The sequence below is a fragment of the Hibiscus syriacus genome, unplaced genomic scaffold (genome assembly GCF_006381635.1).
Source record: "Hibiscus syriacus cultivar Baekdansim isolate YM2019G1 unplaced genomic scaffold, ASM638163v2 tig00111366_pilon, whole genome shotgun sequence".
NCBI classification, from domain to species: Eukaryota; Viridiplantae; Streptophyta; class Magnoliopsida; order Malvales; family Malvaceae; genus Hibiscus; species Hibiscus syriacus.
In genome coordinates this window covers 1,907,687-1,925,865 of record NW_024063071.1, presented here as the reverse complement: position 1 = coordinate 1,925,865, position 18,179 = coordinate 1,907,687, and the positions used below count along the sequence as shown (strand labels likewise).

The 18,179-nt window shown below is 35.5% G+C and overlaps 2 protein-coding genes across 4 annotated transcripts; one reads left to right on the top strand and one right to left on the bottom strand.

The window, feature by feature from the left end:
- Nucleotides 1–1,717: 1,717 nt before the first annotated feature.
- LOC120159485 (monodehydroascorbate reductase 4, peroxisomal-like) lies at nucleotides 1,718–6,396 on the bottom strand. Its single transcript, XM_039170082.1, has 7 exons — nucleotides 6,181–6,396; nucleotides 4,652–4,703; nucleotides 3,996–4,076; nucleotides 3,476–3,594; nucleotides 2,967–3,186; nucleotides 2,743–2,861; nucleotides 1,718–2,605 (listed from the first exon to the last, which is right to left on the bottom strand). Exons 1-7 carry the CDS (start codon nucleotides 6,298–6,300, stop codon nucleotides 1,871–1,873), a joined length of 1,446 nt encoding a protein of 481 aa, XP_039026013.1. The 5' UTR covers nucleotides 6,301–6,396; the 3' UTR covers nucleotides 1,718–1,870.
- A 7,982-nt stretch (nucleotides 6,397–14,378) lies between these two features.
- Nucleotides 14,379–17,964, top strand: LOC120159487 (peptide deformylase 1B, chloroplastic/mitochondrial-like). 3 transcript variants are annotated; one of them, XM_039170085.1, is made up of 7 exons: nucleotides 14,379–14,636; nucleotides 14,713–14,851; nucleotides 15,064–15,256; nucleotides 15,879–15,989; nucleotides 17,111–17,173; nucleotides 17,463–17,583; nucleotides 17,866–17,934. In XM_039170085.1, exons 1-6 carry the CDS (start codon nucleotides 14,408–14,410, stop codon nucleotides 17,562–17,564), a joined length of 837 nt encoding a protein of 278 aa, XP_039026016.1. In that variant the 5' UTR covers nucleotides 14,379–14,407; the 3' UTR covers nucleotides 17,565–17,583; nucleotides 17,866–17,934. The 3 variants fall into 3 exon arrangements, with proteins under 3 accessions (XP_039026016.1, XP_039026014.1, XP_039026015.1); XM_039170083.1 differs by having other exon boundaries at nucleotides 14,380–14,636; nucleotides 17,850–17,964; XM_039170084.1 differs by lacking the exon at nucleotides 17,866–17,934 and having other exon boundaries at nucleotides 14,380–14,636; nucleotides 17,463–17,591.
- Nucleotides 17,965–18,179: the final 215 nt, after the last annotated feature.

The window sequence follows — 18,179 nt, the reverse complement described above, 5'->3', positions numbered from 1 at the left end:
AAATTAAAACATATTTTATTAAAGAGAAAACAAGATAACTACTCTTTGTATGCATGTTTTGGTATGATTCCTCGTTTCTTGTCATTTTCATGCTTCTTAATAATTTCTTTCAGGAAAAATAAATAATAAATAATTCCTTAATCGAATTAAGATCTTACATAATCATAAAAAATTGACATTACATTAAATATAAAAAAAAATTGAATTAGTGTCACGAGTCAATAAAATAAAGTTATTCAAAAAATAAAAATTAACTTTATTTTCTATTCGAGAATTGAACTCGGGACCTCTCACACCCAAAACAAGAATCCTACCACTAGACCAGATGCACAAATATCATTATATGTTTTTTTTGTAAAGATAGATTATAAATTTACTTATTGAACTTTAATTTTTTAAAATTTAATCAGTAAAATTTATACACTTTAGGTTTTTTTTTATCATTCAGCTGTTAACTTTTCTAACGGTGTTATGATGTAACAATCAATACCAAAACGACGTAGTTTTAGATCTCGTAGAAAATCAAATTTACACCAAAATGATGTCGTTTTAGTCTAAATAAAACCCTTCATTTTTTGCTCTTTCCTTCTCTCTTCTTCTCCCCCTTCTATCTCCATTTCTCTCCTAAACCTCAATGAACCCATATTACGACCACCACGCTGGCCACTATTCTGACCATCACGTCAGACACTATTCTGACCATTATCGCCCACTTTCGTCGGAGACCAATGACAAAGTATGGACTTCACCTCGATATCAACCATTATAGATGAGTGATAACAAAAGGAGAATCTTAAATTTCCTGATTTTTTTTCTTGTTTCTTGCTCTACTTCAATTTACTTCTCCCGTGACTTTCTCTTCAAAACAACTTTCATGGTCTATTGAATGATTAGGTTTCCACTCGTAAGATATCTTTCTTTATTTTTCCAGGGAACTGATTTTCTTGGAATCAATTAAGAGTTAATAATTTTAAGATATTGTCATGGTCCATGCCTTCCATGGCAGATGCTGAAATCAAGCCTGAAGTGCACAAACTTTTTCATGAGTTAGTTTTGCACATTTACAAAAATGAGCCCTATATTGAAAAGAGCATTTTGGTTTATCTTTCCACGTACTATGCCCTTGAGCAGCAATGGTACCTTTTGAAGCCATTTAGTTCATCCTTTAACGTTCACATTTTATATCGTAGTGTTGACACTGAACAGGCTCTCATGACTGAAAATCTGAAAATCTCATCGTAGGGTATACCTTTTAACCCTCATTATGAGCTGAGCCCACAAGACATTGATTATGCATATGCATCTTTTAGCATGCAAAATGTATCCTTCAATTGCTTTTTCAATAAACTGGGAAGATTGTCCAAAAGATATGATCATTTACAGTTATTCATTAAAGTTAATTTGATGGTTTGATGTTGCTTGTTCGTGAAGTTTAGATTTTTGCTTCCATCAATAGCATCTACCTTGGTGACTTTCGTCAAGTTTAGATTTGTTGGTTGTGTTGTTTTGGTGATTTACCCTTTTTGTATTAGAAATTTATTTTAGAAAGTAAATGCTTATGATTATATATCTTCCAATGATATTCATGAAAGTCCAAGTCCACAGATCAGGCCATGATAACGGTGTTTGTCCTTTGGCTTCCCTCAGCCGGTAAAGATTAGATAAATGAAAACATAAGAGTTCTTTTCTCGAGATTTATATGAATAGATGGTGTTTCGATGAGGAAATTATTCAAGCATTTCGAGGAAAAATATGATGTTGTATTGAGTAATAATTTTGAGCTATCGACTAAGCAGCCTTTATTGAGTATTTCAACAGCAGCCTTTATGTATCAGTACTACAACAATGGTGTTACAAGGAAGATGATTTCTCACCACCTTCTACGTCTCCTCCCATACCAATACGCGAATCCAGCTATCGATGCTGCCAGAACAACTCCGATGGTCGCATGCCAAGCGTAGGCGGGCTTTTCCAGGACGCCAAGGCTGGAAGTTGAACGGCCGACTTCAACAGGCGGTGCCGGCTGTGGTTTCGTGCTAACTGTGAGTGCGAAGTTTAGACCCTGCCTTTCCAACTCAGCTAGATCCTCAACCTGCGGTTTGAGCTTTGTGGCAGCGGCTATGGCTTCGTATTCCTCTTTGGTTCCCCCTTCAAGGAAAGACCCCACGAGATGACCCTTGCTTATCCAGTAAGCTCCGAAGGTAGTACCCGATAAATCCCCAAAATGCACTGCCTCTCCTGCATTGTCCCCGTAAAACTGCCAAGACAATCCAAAGACTCTGGAATAGAAGAATGGCAGGTAGTCAAACTCGCCTGATTTCTCGGGTTCCATGATTGCAGCAACAGCATGTTTCGCAGATTTTCGGGCTGAATCAACATGCTCGAGTCTGCGAGTTTCACCGCATAGTTTGACTGGAAATGTTGCAACATCTCCAACTGCGTAAACCGAATCCATGCTCGTTTGCAACTTCCCATTCACCTTGATCCCACCTTTTTCAAGTGTTAGTTGGCCTTCAAAAAGGCTTGTGTTTGGGCGTATTCCAATTCCCACCACGACCAAATCTGCAGGTAGTTGATTTCCATCTCTAAGATTAACGGCGGTAACCTGAAGAGCAATAAATATCAGGCTCCGGCTCCGGCTCCACTCCAAAATGTAATGCAATTTTTATTCATTATCCAGCTACTAAGATATTCTATGGAAAAATATATTTGACTCTAAAACAGCATATTAAAATAATTTACCTTCCCATTGGGATCAAATTCGAACGATGATAACACAGTTCCTTTAACGAACTTAATTCCTTTAGATTGATAATATTCCTCATAATAGCTTGCAATCTTTGGAGTAAACAAGCGTGCCACTGCCACATAGGAAATAATTTCATTTACTTAAATCTACTCCTTACAGTCAAGAAGCTTGAAATCGAGAAAGAGATCAATAAATAAAGAACACTATGGATACTCACTACAATGTACTTCGGGGAAAACCATGGTTACGTTGATTTTATTGATCGCCAAAGATGCTGCACACTCCATTCCAATGTACCCACCACCAATTACTACCGCGTTTCCACCAGCACAAGATTGCATCACATTAACAAGACCATTTGCATCTGCTAAATCTCGTAAATAGCATACATTTTCAGCTTCAGATCCATTCAGTCCAAATTCTTCAAGCTTCAAAGCCTACATTTAACAGGCAAAAACAAAATTAAGCCAGAAAAGCAGACATATTATCCATGAGAAAAATATCAGCACTCTACCACTCAGAGTCGTAGATTGTGCCAATAACAAGATAAGCTCTGATTTTGGCCATTGTATTAACTCCTCCAGTTGAGTCTGATGCAAATATCATCCTTGATAGAAACATATTTTTCTTGTTTCAAGTGAAGTTCTCATTTTTCCAAGAGATGTAACAAACTGATTATACAATGAGAGAGGAAGTCGTAGATGCTTAAAAAGATAATTTCAATACCCTAGCTCCTGTGGCAATGAGAAGGATCTTGTAACTTATAGTCTCCCCAGTTGCTGTCAATAGCTTCTTACGTCTCACATCAACAGATTTAACTCGAGTTCCAAGGACTAATTCAATCCCTAAAATTGTAAAATTGATTACTTTAGAAGAGAGAAAGTTCTAGTAGAATTTAAAAGGTTTGCTTTTCTTTCTTTGACTGTATATACGAACAGAAGGAATCTGTGCTACTAATAAGTTCATATGCACTTTCAATCGATGTTACTCAAACTCAGGGGGTGAATGCCAGAGATGATTTTCTACAGATTTCTAAATATTTGGAGAACTGTACCTCCCATACATATATCCAAATATGTATTGGAGCAATAGCTTTCAATGATAATTTATATGTAAAACCAGAAAGTTAGTGACCGACAAACTTGTAATGAAGCATCTAATTATCATTGGAGGTAAATATTTTAGAAGTGTGTTTTTTTCTACAATCTCAGTAAGGCAAAGGATTATTTTATGACAAGATATTTACCATGTTCCTTGTACCATTTTGGAGTTAATCTTTCCTCGTTAGCACCAACACAGGTGTGAAATGATGGAAGGCGTGCCGGAGCTGCATATTAATGCAAAATGTATCAACAAAACCATAGAATATCAGGATAAATGAAGACTGAAAACATGTCTTTCTGCTAGGATTCAACTTATCAAATCAATTTGGCAAAAATGGGTTAGAAAATATAAGGGCAAGAAACCAATGCCCACCCAAACTAAGACCCTTCAGCCTTTCACACTATATCTATATATATATATATATATGTGAGTGTGAGTGTGAGTGTGAGTGTGAGTGTGTGCATATATATTGAATCTCTCTTAATACCGGAAAGCTACAAGTTGTTTATCAGCCATTTTATAAGGTATTTTAATGCTATCATTTATAAACATTTTATAATTACAACTAGAACTCCATGTACATGACAAAGAGATACAGAACAGCTCTAAGGTATAAACAAGATATCGCGTACAATTATCAGCGGTTACCAAACAAATGGGCAGTTCAACCAACATGTCGTATTACATTCCCTTTACTACTTTTCTTGTTTCTTCAGAAAAAGAATGGAGGAAAAAAATCAAACAAAAAGGAAGTAAGAAACAACATAGATCGATTATACAATTGAAAATGTTTCTTACATTCGGGAAGTAAAAAGCCTTTGCTTAAAGCAGGCCTCTCATATGGGGCAACCTGAAAACAAAAAGATGTCTGTAATCCGTTGCTGAAATTGGCATATAAAGGAATAAAATATGAAGTAGTATGAATATCAGATAACCACAAATCTGAGAGATAATTAGGTATTTGTAGTGAAACATGAATGAAGAAAGAAAATCAAAACAAGAAGAAAATTTATTGCATATTGTACACAGAGGGTCGATACTTCTAGGACATGATCTGGTATTGAGCCCTGATATCTTGGCTCTTTCAATAAATATATTTTTCCAGACATGAAATGCATACCCTTAAGATTTCCCAAATTTACACATAAGTTCATTAAATGTGTTACCACCAGAGTCGTGAAGTATTGGAAAACTTCGGATGTGAAACATATACCAGAAAAATGCTTGGACAGGAAAGTGAACTTTCAATCCATCTATCAACTAATCTAACATTTGAAAAAAATGAAAAGATACTCTTTTTCTTAATTTACGTTCCTTTTTATTTTCGCTTTCCTTGTTTCCTCTCATTTACTGATTCCCCACTCTCACCATGTTTTATGGTGGTTATAAGGGTTGAGCTAGCATAATAAACTGACAGAAAGTTCAGATGCTTGATTAAACATTTCTGTAGCATAGACCATATTGCTCGGACCATTCATTTTCCTTAATGTCTAGGTTTGACATCCATATTCGACATACACCCCGACATACATACAGGGGTTCAGATGCATGATTGCACATTTCCGTAGAACAGACCATGTCGCTTGGACTCTTCATTTTCCCTATCGTATCCAGGTTTGACATCCACATTCGACATATACCCCAACATACATATAGGGGTTCAATCCTCCAAATATATGAGAAGATTCTTTAAAAAAGTTGAGCATGCCCATCTCGGACACATATCAGTATGATATCTAATACTCAACCACAAGTCGGAGTAACATACAGTAAAAGGCAGCACATTATGATACTATCCGTAGTATGCGCTAAAAATAATTTGGAGCATAAACCTCTCTTAACTACACAATTGACTGCCAAAATTCCATACATGTTCCAACTTCCAATACATCAATCTAATGTGATTTGGTAAAAATAACAGCCTCCTAATTCAATTCAACACTATATTCTCCAAAATTTGAAACATATACAATATTCAAACAATACAAGCTCTTTCCGTTTTCACCAAATCATAAAAATTAAAAAAAATACAGCAAGAAATTGTGTTTTAAAGCAAATAAAAAAAAACCCAAATCAGAAAAGAAGAAGAAGAAGCAAGCAAGCAAGCAGCTCTTATAGTATCCCAAAAACAATTTTGAATCAGAGCTCAATACAAAACCAGAAAGACTTAAAGAAAAGAGAAGAACATAGATAAAAAAAAGAGGCACAGAATTCAAAAACCAGAAAATACCCATTACAGATAAAAAGGAAATGAGGTGAAATCAATAAACTTGAAAAAGAAAAACAAGTTACCAAAATTAGATTGAATCATTGATTAAAAAACTCACAGGTTCTTCAGAAATAATGCAAAGTTCGCCAGGAGAGACCCCTATTCTCGTAAATTCAAGAGCTGCATAGCCAGCTGCTACACCTCCTCCAAGAATTACATATACAAACGCTCTTCCCATTTATTTTCCGGAGAAAATACGCCTTCTTTTTCCTACTCTATCAAATAAAATTTTCAATTTCCTCGAAGGTGTTCGGCTTTTCCTGGCAAAACTCCAACGAGAAAACTGAAAAAAAAAAGGAAATTCTATTAAAAAAGCGAATTAAATAATAAAATAAAATGGTACGATTTTACGGTTCTGTCCTTATCGAACCTTGTGGGGCATGTAAAGATTTGTCATTAGTGACCTCACGAAACAAGATCAGGACCGTTGACAGACGTCAGCATGTGGGACCCTTTTAGTTTGATGAAACGCGGACCATTCGGTACTCGTGCCCTTAAGGATTTGTTGTGGGACCTTGCTAATGGGTTGTTGCCACGTGTGTGGGTTATGAATGGTAGTTGCGTGGGAAATTGTGAAAAGATAATTAAAATAAATAAAAAAGTTGGTTCTTTTTTAATAATGTTAGAAGATAAATAAGCAAATTGTGGGACGTGGACGAGGCTATTCCTATCCTCTCAACCGCAAAAGGATTACTTCCAAGATGAATAATAAATAATTTTAAATGTTCCTCACAATAATAATAATAATAATAATAACAATAAAATGTTTACTGGATTCAAATATGTCAAGATAATGTAACAATTGGATTGTACTTTTATAATATATTTTGTGATAATTTAATTCATATAATTGTTGTATGTTGCATCTCTCGTAAATTGCACTTACTTTTTTGTACGACAAGTTTTAATACTTTTGAAGCTGTCTGTAAAATATATCACTACTCATTTCAAAGTACGTCTCTAGTTATAATTTGTCTATATAAATATTATTAACTTTATCCTAAGTTAAATTTATTATCCAATAATTAAATCTATTCATCTATCAACTTATTAATAATTATCAATTTCAGAATTAATACTAATTATCATACTTGTTTTGTGTTAAATATATATATACCCGCACAATTAAAATCGAAAGAAGGATGATTTTGACGTTGGATTAAAATTTATAATTATGAGTATATATTTTTAATGTATATTGTTATCATAAAATATGATATAAATTAAGTTATCATTTATGTTATAAAGTCATCATAAGGGATTAGAAGTATCATGAAAATAAAAGTATATATACTATTAAAGTTTTATTTATAATTTAATGAGAGATGTGGTTATAAATACAAACAATAAATAATTCTTAAATCAGCTATATAATGGGATTATGGCCCCAAAAAATAGATCACCTTGTATTATTCTTATCTCGTCAAAGGATTTATACTTAAGATAATTATGTCTTCTTGGAAGATCACAACTAAATAAAGATTCAAGGATTTTAATTTATCGATTAATTCAGGTATGCTTCCACAAATTTAATTCATTTTATTCTTGATGGTTTTGCATGAGTAGATCCTGGTTAGTTTTTATATTTTTATTATGATTTGATTCTAACGCTTGAACCTCACATTGACTGTTCATCATATTTTTCTCTATTTTATTCCGATAATCATTCATTACGATTTTTATCCAATCTAACAAAAATCGTTTAAAACTACTCAAATCATTAATAATGATAGACGTAGAATTAAAATATTTATGATAAAATTTGAATAGAACCTTGGTAAATAGATATATTATACTCTCACTTGAACGATTTTGTTGACCATTAATGTTTTTATTATTTTGTAGATCATGAATGAAGAAAATCTTTGATAAGATGTGTTTTGTTTTTAATTTTTTAGATAAATTGTGAAAATTACCCAAAGAAGGCTATAGATCACAAACAAAACAACCGACTAAAATGGATCCTCGCCAGGGAAGATAAAGTGAATCCTAAATTAATAAGCAACAAAAGAATTTAAAAAATATTCAAATACAAACATATATTTTGTTTTTTTTAATTGAATAAATTATTTAAAACACTATTTTAAAAAGGTCATTTGATGGACATTTTATCTTGTGAAAAAAAATAGACCTTAAGAAATAAGAAATATATTGGTTTAGAAGAACAATATGATCTGAAATATTTTTCTTGGGTGCCCCACCGATTACTTCTCTTGTCTGTTGTATTGTTATTGGGAAATAAAATAAAAAATTGCAAAAGTAGATTTCTGCTACTAAATCATAAAATATATAAAATAATTATTTAAATTACCTCTACCCATTTTGTAAGGAGGAGGAGTATTGAGTTACTACTTCTTAACATAATACAAGTATATTCATTACTGGAAGTCATATGTCAAGTTGTACATTTGCAGGCTCTTTATACAAGGTTTAACAATCAGTTACTGCTAACGTATACATGCTAACAACCTAACTAACAGCTAACAAACTCCTAACAGCTGCTGACTCAACTAACTGTTGTTAACTAAGCTTGCATGCACACGTGAGTTGCATATACCTCTAATATTCCCCTACATCTTCACATTTCTTCCTTCATCGCAGCACAACACACACTTTATCGCGAAATTCCTTAAATGCTTCTTTTGACAATGGTTTGGTGAATCCATCAGCCACTTGATGTGGAGTTGGAACATAATTAACACAAATATGCCCAGCAGCCACCATTTCCCTTACAAAATGTACATCCAATTCAACATGATTAGATTGTGCATGATATATCGAATTGGCACTCATAGCCACCACACTCGTATTGTCACTCCAACTCATTGATTTCCCTTGCTGCTGAACACCAAGATCAGTTAACAATGTGCTAATCCACGTGACTTAAGCTGCAGCATCAACAACGCTTTTGTATTCAGTTTCCATGGTTAACCTGGACACCGACCGTTGCTTCTTCGAACTCCATGCAAAAAGGCATTTTCCTATGAATACTCCATAGTCTGATATTGACCTTCGATCATCCAGGTTGGCGCCCTAGTTTGCATCTGCAAAGGCTGAGACCAACGTTCTGTTATCAGTTGGTGAGAATAGCAGCCCATAGTTTACAGTACCTGATAGGTACCTAAGAATTCTTTTCAAAGCAGCAAAGTGTGTCACTCAGGGTGCATGCATGACCTGAGAAACTTTGCCTACACTCAATGATAAATCAGGTCGAGTGTGACAAAGGTAAATGAGTTAACCAATAATGCTCCTATATTCACTTGCATCCTCCAACATTTCTCCTTCCTCGCGAGACAGCTTGCAAGCCAATGTCATAGGCATGGAACATACAACAGTTGTTTTCATACCAGTCTTTTCTAGTAATTATAATGCAAACTTCTTTTGACTAAGCACAAGTGACATGCTACTCCTTAACACTTCAATCCCTATGAAATAACTCAATGCTCCCAAATCCTTGAGAGAAAATTTCCCTTGTAGAATATCAACCACTGCTTTAATCTCATGCGAGGACCCTTCCGTGATCATTATGGCATCCACATATACTAATAAGTATACTCGACCACTGCCACTATCTTTAAAGAATAAGGATGAGTATGCTCGTGAAACTTGAAACCCTATTTCCAATAAGACTTCCTTTAGCTTGGAGTGCTTGTTTTAATCCATATAGTGCATTCTATAACTTGCACACCAAGGGAGAGCCATCATCAGACACCTACTCGAAACCTGGTGGTTGTTGCATGAATACATCATCTTTAAGGTCACCATTGAGGAAGGCATTGTTTATGTCTATATGTCTCAACTCTCATGCATTAGAAACTGCCAAGGTAAGTATAACATTTACTGTGGAGAATTTAGCCACTGGACTTGAGTGAACCCCTTAGCCACTAATCGGGCCTTGTACCAATGAATGAAGCCATCATATTTATGTTTTAGTTTAAACAGCCATTTGCAGCCAACTGCCGTTTGTCCAGGTGGAAGTTTAACCAACGACCATGTCTCATTCCTCTTTAAACCATCAATTTCAGCCTGAACTGCATTCTTTCATTTTGAAGACATCATTGCTTCTTGTATACTCGTAGGGAATGTATTATCAAAGTGACTTAAGAATGCTTTTGGTTTAAAAATATCGCATTTACTCATCGTCAACATTGGATGGATATTTTGTAGCTGTCGTGTTCCAGTGTGTTCACTAAGCTCTTGTATTATTACTTGACCACAACTATTGGTATCACCATGTACTTCCAGGGTTTCAGCAGTGTCTGTCTCATCAGAATGCTCTTCCTCATTGTTTGGTTGTCCCGACTGCTGATCAATGTGGCTATTGCTACTACCCTACAAATCAAGATATTTTTCCATGTGTAAGGCAAGCCCTTTATGTATATTGATATTCCCTTCATAGGTTTGTGACTCACCCCTCAAAGATTCATGCATGTCCTGATTACTGCCACCTTGCATGTTTATAAGCTGTTTGATATTTGAGATGATTTCAAGCTCATGAGGGCAGTACATGTTTTTTTCAGGACAAGCTGAGATGATGCATCTCTTTTTAAAAGAAAACTCCCATTCATTGGATACCACGTGCCTCGACACATAGACTCGACCATCACGAGCTAAGCATTAATATCTTTTGTGTTGTGGGCTAACACCCAAATATGTGTAGGACTGAGATCGAAAATCTAGCTTGTGCTTCTGAAATGGTCGAAGATGGGGAAAACAAAGGCATCCAAAAACTTTAAGCATTTTGTAGTCTGGTTGCTTTCCATACAACTTCTCAAAATGAGAGATTCCTTGTAACACCTTTGTTGGTAGTTTGTTAATAAGGCTTACTGCAGTAATAATATCATAAGACCAAAATTTTATGGGCATCGAAGCTTGAGACAATAAAACCAGTGCTAATTCAACTAGATGATGATGTCTTCTCTCGACCTTACCACTTTGCTCAGACGTATGTGGATATGTCAACCTATGCACAATGTCAGCCTTGGCTAAAACATTAGTGAAGGATTGAAACTCCCCACCCTAGTCACTTTGGACTGATGGATATTCCAAATTGTGTGTGTATCATTTTCTGAAATAGCTGAAAAGCTACAACAACTTGAGACTTTGTGCGAAGCAAGTAAAGGCATGTATGTCTAGTGAAAGCATCAACAAACGATATATAATACTAAAATCTGTTTGAAGAAACATGAGGAGGCCCCCATAAATCAATGTGAACAAACTTAAAGAGAGAATTATATTCAATAATGGATTGATCAAATGGCAGTTTGTGACTCTTGCTTACATGACAGACAGAACAAACTTTGTTTACATCAAAGGAAAGCTTTACAACAACAAGTTTTGCTATTTTATTCGGAGTGTCAAAAGAGGGGTGACCTAATCGCCTATGTCATAACTCATTAATTGGCAAAGACTTTGAAGCTATATTGATATATCCCTTCACTGCTACACAGACTTTCTAAAATGAGTATAAGCCATATGTTTCTTCACCACTCAACAAGACTTGTCCAGTTGCTTCATCACGAACATAACATTTCTTGGCATGGAACTCAAGGAAGACATTGTTATTCCTAGCAAGATTAGAGACCGAGAGAAGGTTTTTGGTTATTTGAGGGACATGTAACAAGTCATTTAGCAAAAACACACGAAAAGCAGAAGACATAACAACTTTACCAACCCTATCAATATCAAGTGCTACTCTATTACCTACAGTAAGCTTACCTGGTCCAAGAAATTCGGACTGATTTATCATATTAGACGCATCAGGGGTAACGTGGTGTGTGGCCCCCAAGTCTACCACACATCGATCAGCAGCTGCAGTATCTACATTTGCATGTGGTTGCATGCTAGGGGAAGAAGCATCCAAACATTCTTTAGAATAATATTTACAATTCTGACTACTTTTCCCAGAAGCATAATGTGTGTTCCCTGAACCTTCTTTGGTTGAACCATAACTGTCAGTTGTTACACAGGTGAATTCTTCATCATATCGATGCCAGCATCGATTAACTAAATGATCAAGTTTACCATATAGTTAACATTGTAACCTGGTTCACCCACGCCCCCTGCCATGGTTTCTCATAACAGCTCCATTAGCAGAACGATTTGGCCTGAAATCTTGATGATTAAAAGCATTAAAAGACCCACGACCTATACTGCCCTGAGATAGGTTTGCACTAACAGGAAGTAGATCAGCTTGTTCATCAAACCCAACCAACTGTGACTCAACATCCATTAGAATTGTGTAAATGTTATCTAATGACAATGTTTATTTCATAGTTGTTATAATTGCCATGAATGACTAGTATTCACGTGGCAAACCTTTTAAGATTGTAACAATATGCTCAACATGAGAGATAACACTCCCACAAGAAGCAAGTGCATAACACACCTCTTTCACTCATGTAAGATAAGTGTGCATGTTGTCCCCACCTTTCTTCAATGAGTTAAGTTTGTAATTAAGATTTATTAACATTGTTGTGGACCTGTTTGCAAAGAACTGCAACATTGTTCGCCAAACTGCTACAACAGTTTTTGCTCCCACGAACTGAGAAAGAAGATAAGGGCTAATGGTCGATAGCAGCCAAGAAGCAACATCACTATCTTGTGCAACAAATTCTTCATAGCTTTCATTAAGGCGTTCCTCGCCATCATCATCTAACACAGTTTCTGGTGGATGCATCATGTCTCTGGTTAAGAGTCGTTCCAAGCGGTGTCTCTGAATTATCAACAGAATCTACTGCTTCCACAACAAGAAATTTGTCTCATCGAGGACGATGTTGACCTTTTTGTTTGAGAAATTCTTCGCACATCCAAGCGTAAGATCCATAGTAAGAGCAAGACAACAAGAACGTCATGAGCAGCAGAAAGAAACTCCTTAAAGTCACCCAGAACCACTGACGATTGATACCATATTGAGTTACTGCTTCTTAACAGAATACAAGTATATTCATTAATGGAAGTTATATGTCAAGCTGTACATTTGCAGGCTTTTTATACAAGGTTTAGCAATCAGTTACTGCTAATGTATACATGCTAACAACCTAACTAATAGCTAACAAACTCCTAATAGTTGTTGACTCAGCTAACTGCTATTAACTAAGCTTGCATATACTCGTGAGTTGCATATACCTCTAATAAGGAGGATGTTTATCATAGGTTGGGAAGATGTCATGTTATGCGCTGGGTTTGGAAGCATCTTATTGAACATGATAAATGAGGAGAGTTCTTGTCCAATGCATGGGAGAAATGGTTGGACGTTAACCTAAGCAACCATGGGTTGTTTAGTATTGTTGACAACAATTGGGATTCGTTGTTCGCCATTGTATGCTGCAAACTATGGAAGAGGAGGAATTTTTGCATTTTTTGAAGAAAGTTATGTATAGCATTATAGCAATGAGAATGCGACTTCAAAAGGAGATTGAAAGGGACTCTGTGTCATGACCTAATGCTTGCTTGAACCGTGCTACTCGAGATGTAATTCATTGAGAGAGATCTCAACGTAATTGAATAAAGGCAAACACTGGTGATGCAGGGCGTGCGTCCGATGGAGTAATTGTTGCGGTTGGTGTTTCATGTAATGATAGATATGTTAGATTTATGACTTCTCTAACAGCGTGGGATCTAGCTCAGTGCTTGATGTTGAACTATGGACTATCCATGACATTCTATGGTATGTTAGACGCTCGAGATTTCAAAAAGTTGAAATTGAGACGAATAATTGAGAGGTTGTATTTATATTAAATGGATAAATACCAACAACCAGTTGGTCTAGTAGGATGAGGCTCTAGGTCCCTTAAACAATGTCAGGAGATCAAATCATGACGTTTGTGAATGAAGCAAATTGGGTTGGGAGGATCGCCCTCGCCTCTGTAGTACACGATCTAGATTAGTCGGTCAATAAATCATATATCAATGATTAATTAAAAAATTGATAAATAAGGTCCTACAAAATTTCTACTCTAGTGAGTTCAATATTAACTATATAAAAAATTTGTTAGGTGGGCACAAAATAAAAATATCTGAATGTTCAACATTAATAAAATAAATAATAAACTAAAACAATTCAAATTTTAAGATAAACACTTATCTACTCTTAATTATACTTACATCCGCCTAATCCAATTGTTATTTTCGTTAAAAGATACAAACGAATGGCTAAGATCAAAATTCAGGTGAAATAGAATTCAGAGGGACTAAAACGCAAAATAATAATAATCCAGAAAATTCCGGCACTCAAAGCAGATGTTTTAGTTGCCCGAAATTAACGCTTGTCCCTATGATCTTCAATGGCTTGTGCTAGTTGGCTCCACCTCCACTCTCCGTCTTTAACGCGCGTTATCCTTCCCGTTCTGCACCACCCCACTGCTCCCTCCACCGCCTTCCTTCACCAGCTCAACCGTTTTTCTTCACCCGTGCGCCTCACTTTCTCGGTAAACCAAACCAATCCCCTGCTAACTCCGGTCCATGCTCAAGCTAAACGAGGTTTGTCATTCAAAGACAACAAAATCGCTTCCCGTAAGTAAAGCGTCGATAAAAATGGTTTTTTTCAGTTATGGTTCTGAAGTTACATTTTTTTGGTTTTGTTTTGAAGCGGAGGATCTTCGGTTCGAGTCGCCGCTGGAAATCGTGGTGTACCCGGACCCTATATTGCGGAAGAGAAATAAACGAATTGACACATTCGATGAGAATTTGAAGAAACTTGTCGATGAAATGTTCGACGTTATGTACAAGTAAGTTGCTTTTTTTTGGGGGGGAGGGGGGTGGGGGTGGGGGCGGGGCGGGGGTGTTAATTATAATTTTTTAGCAAAAATAATGGCTGCAAGTCTAAATATGTTTTAAATCAAATTGATACACACACTCAGGAAATATGTAAAACGTAGGTGTTTGAGGAATTCATTCAATCGTAGTGTGAAAAACTGTTGGCTTTCATTTGTGGTAGCAGAACTGATGGCATTGGTCTCTCAGCTCCGCAAGTAGGAATTAATGTTCAACTGATGGTGTTTAATCCCGTCGGCAACCGAGGTGAAGGGCAAGAAATCGTTCTTATAAACCCGAAAGTTACAAAATATTCGAAGAAGATGGTGCTGTTTAATGAAGGTTGCTTATCTTTTCCAAGAATATATGCTGATGTTGAGGTACTTGCAGGAACTGGTTGTATTCACTCTGTTGTTTCGTTTCACTCGTTTCATTTCACCTTAGTGTCAACTGTCAAACTGAAGAATGGGGCTCAAACCCTTTTAGCCTTTTAGGTGAGGGTTTTTTTTAATCAGGTGAGCTTAAGTCTGTTTTTTGGTAAAGGCAATGAGCAATAGCCTATTGAAGTTTTCTATAAAGAAATAGGGTAATATCAAAACTCTTTCAAATATTTGAGTATTAAGCAATCAACATGAGATCATAAGGAAGACATTTTTATTAATAAAAAAAAGCAAAAAGAAAAACATTTGCATGTTTGGTAAGTATTTTAGACGCACTCTTTAGTGTTTGTTATCATTATTATATACCATAAACTTATTCTATGTATATAGTGATATATATATTACACATAGACACATTGCAAAAATATGAACATATACATATTGCTCCGTATTTCATTTAGTTGAGCGGTTTTTTGGCACTTTGCATTTGGCAATATAAAAAGTTCTAGCATTTAGAGTGCGCCATGCATTTGAAAACAACCTTCGTGTGTACATCTATATAATGTATTGTCTCTTTGGCTCACTAGCTTATCCTTTGCTCGTTTTGGTGATTTGATTTCAGAGGCTGGAATCTGTAAAGATTGATGCACAAGATATTAATGGTGCGAAGTTTACAGTGGATTTATCAGAGCTTCCTGCACGGGTTTTCCAACATGAATTTGACCATCTTCAGGTTCTTTTTGTATAATTGTGATTATATTGTTCCCAATTTACCAATTGCTAGAGTAAGGAGATCGATTTTGTGTACTTTTAGCTAATTTATATATATATTGAAAGTTGATTATTGAACTCTATGCTGCATGGGAGTAGGGTTAAAGTATCTAAGCGGTCTTTATACCAATGTTACTTCAAGTCGGGTTTGATTTTCTAATTTTTTTTTCATGTATTTCGAGGCCATATTTCCTTACACGTGTTGAACACAAATGTCTTATATGGGTACTCAAGAAAAATGAAGAGTTAGACCTTCATAGTTACAATGATTAAATTATCTAGGTATATTTATATATGTATGTATAGAGTGAATGTTGATTGTTGAGTATGTTGCATGGGAGTAGAGAGTTAAAGTATCTAGGCAGCTTTCGTACAACAGTGAAAAGTCAATTTAGTCTCTGTACTATAAAATTGCATAATCTAATCATTGTACATATCATATTGGTAAGTAAAGTTGCCATATGTACTTATAAATTTCGACAAAGCATATTTGTTTTTTAATAGAACAAAATCTTTTGCTTCTTTAATTCTATCTATAGGTCTGCATTGTCGGGTTTCAAAAGTCCGATAATGGTTTTCTGTTAATATTGTTATTAATTTTACTTATTTTGCCTGATATTAAACTTTCAAAGGTTGATTACTCTGTTCTATGGTACACAGATTAAATTGTGCTTTTTACTTAATTCTACACAATGTAGGAATGTGGATACTAAGACGAGGCTGTTAATTACATTCTAGCGATCTCGTGTTTCTTCTGCCTTTTGGGTACATCAGCCTTTGCCCCAAAACTCTTTATTAGCCAACCCTTGTCTCAAAATCCTATAGAGTGAAAGGGCCGACAAACGTAGATCTGGCAATTATTGTATTAATATGTTCTTGTATTTTACCCTCTCATAATCGTGATTAAGGTGTAATACACACAGAGACACGTTTGTACATTAATATAACATTATATAGATTTTGAGACACTGCACACGGGTGAATTAATGTTGTGCTCGATTTATAAGCACAGGGACCATTTTGTAATAGTTCGATAAGCACGTGATGATATTCCTTTTACAACTATGGCTCTTGCATTTGCAGGGGATTTTGTTTTTTGACAGAATGACTGATGAAGTTCTCGACAGCATTCGCGGACAGCTAGAGGTTAGTACAACCTTCTGAATGATCAAAATCTCTGTTACATGGACTCAATTGCAAGTATATGTCCACGTGATGATCTTCATTTCTTTCCAAGTTTTTCGATGTATCTGGAGGGGTCCTCTGAGAGTAATATCCCTATACTATTATGTCTTGATATATGTCAGATGTGTCGGTACTTCAAGAAAAATGAGGAATCGGAATAAAATAGATCATAATATTATCTAACAAATAAGATGACCGTAAAGATTAACCTTCTTTTAGACTTGTTGGATGATACTGATCTAAATTGCAGGCATTAGAAAGGAAATATGAAGATAATACCGGACTCCCGAGCCCTGAAAAGGTAGAAACTCGGAAAAGGAAGAAAGCCGGTGTTGGTTTTGGGAAATCATGAATCTGCTTCCACCAGTCATGTAAGTTTTCATTAAACAGAAAATAACCAAACCTTTGATCAGATTTTGTTGTTATGGTACTCATACTTGGAAATAAGCATTTGTCCAACACAAACATGTTAATCACCCCACCCCCAATATTTGCATGTAGTTGGAGGATCATATCTCCATATCCATGTCCGGATATGTACCGGACAAAGGTATTTAACACACCTCAAAAGGACAAAGAAAAATATGATAAATTGAACTATTATAGTTTCGTTTTCATCGGATCCGATTCTTTAAGATATGTTGCATGTTTAGGTGCTTAATAGAGCATCAAGATGGTTGGCGTGAAGCTGAAAGTGCAATGGAGATTGTCACCTTAAATATCAATGGTTTTGATAAACATCAATCTTTTGTTATTAGGATAACGAATGTTAGCGGTCAAGTGACCAATTTGTTATTAAATGAGAATATTAGTAATCAGTTTGTTATTTTTATAACTTTAGTGCTGAAAGATAAATTTACTCATACTTTACTAACCATTTATATAGTTTACTTCTCTCTCTTTTTTTTCATTCTTCTCCCCTCCTCCAACACCAATTGTTTCATGGATTTTAACTTTGAAGTCAGGG

Bases quoted from the DNA above. Each gene is read 5' to 3' on its own strand.
- LOC120159485 (XM_039170082.1), bottom strand. From the start codon at position 6,300: ATGGGAAGAGCGTTTGTATATGTAATTCTTGGAGGAGGTGTAGCAGCT. The intron at 4,077-4,651 runs GTAAGAAACATT...ATTAATATGCAG, and splicing joins AGGCTTTTTACTTCCCGAAT to CTCCGGCACGCCTTCCATCA. The intron at 2,606-2,742 runs GTAAATTATTTT...ATTGCTCTTCAG, and splicing joins AATTTGATCCCAATGGGAAG to GTTACCGCCGTTAATCTTAG.
- LOC120159487 (XM_039170083.1), top strand. From the start codon at position 14,408: ATGGCTTGTGCTAGTTGGCTCCACCTCCACTCTCCGTCTTTAACGCGC. The intron at 14,852-15,063 runs GTAAGTTGCTTT...TTGTGGTAGCAG, and splicing joins ATGTTCGACGTTATGTACAA to AACTGATGGCATTGGTCTCT. The intron at 15,990-17,110 runs GTTCTTTTTGTA...TTGCATTTGCAG, and splicing joins ATGAATTTGACCATCTTCAG to GGGATTTTGTTTTTTGACAG.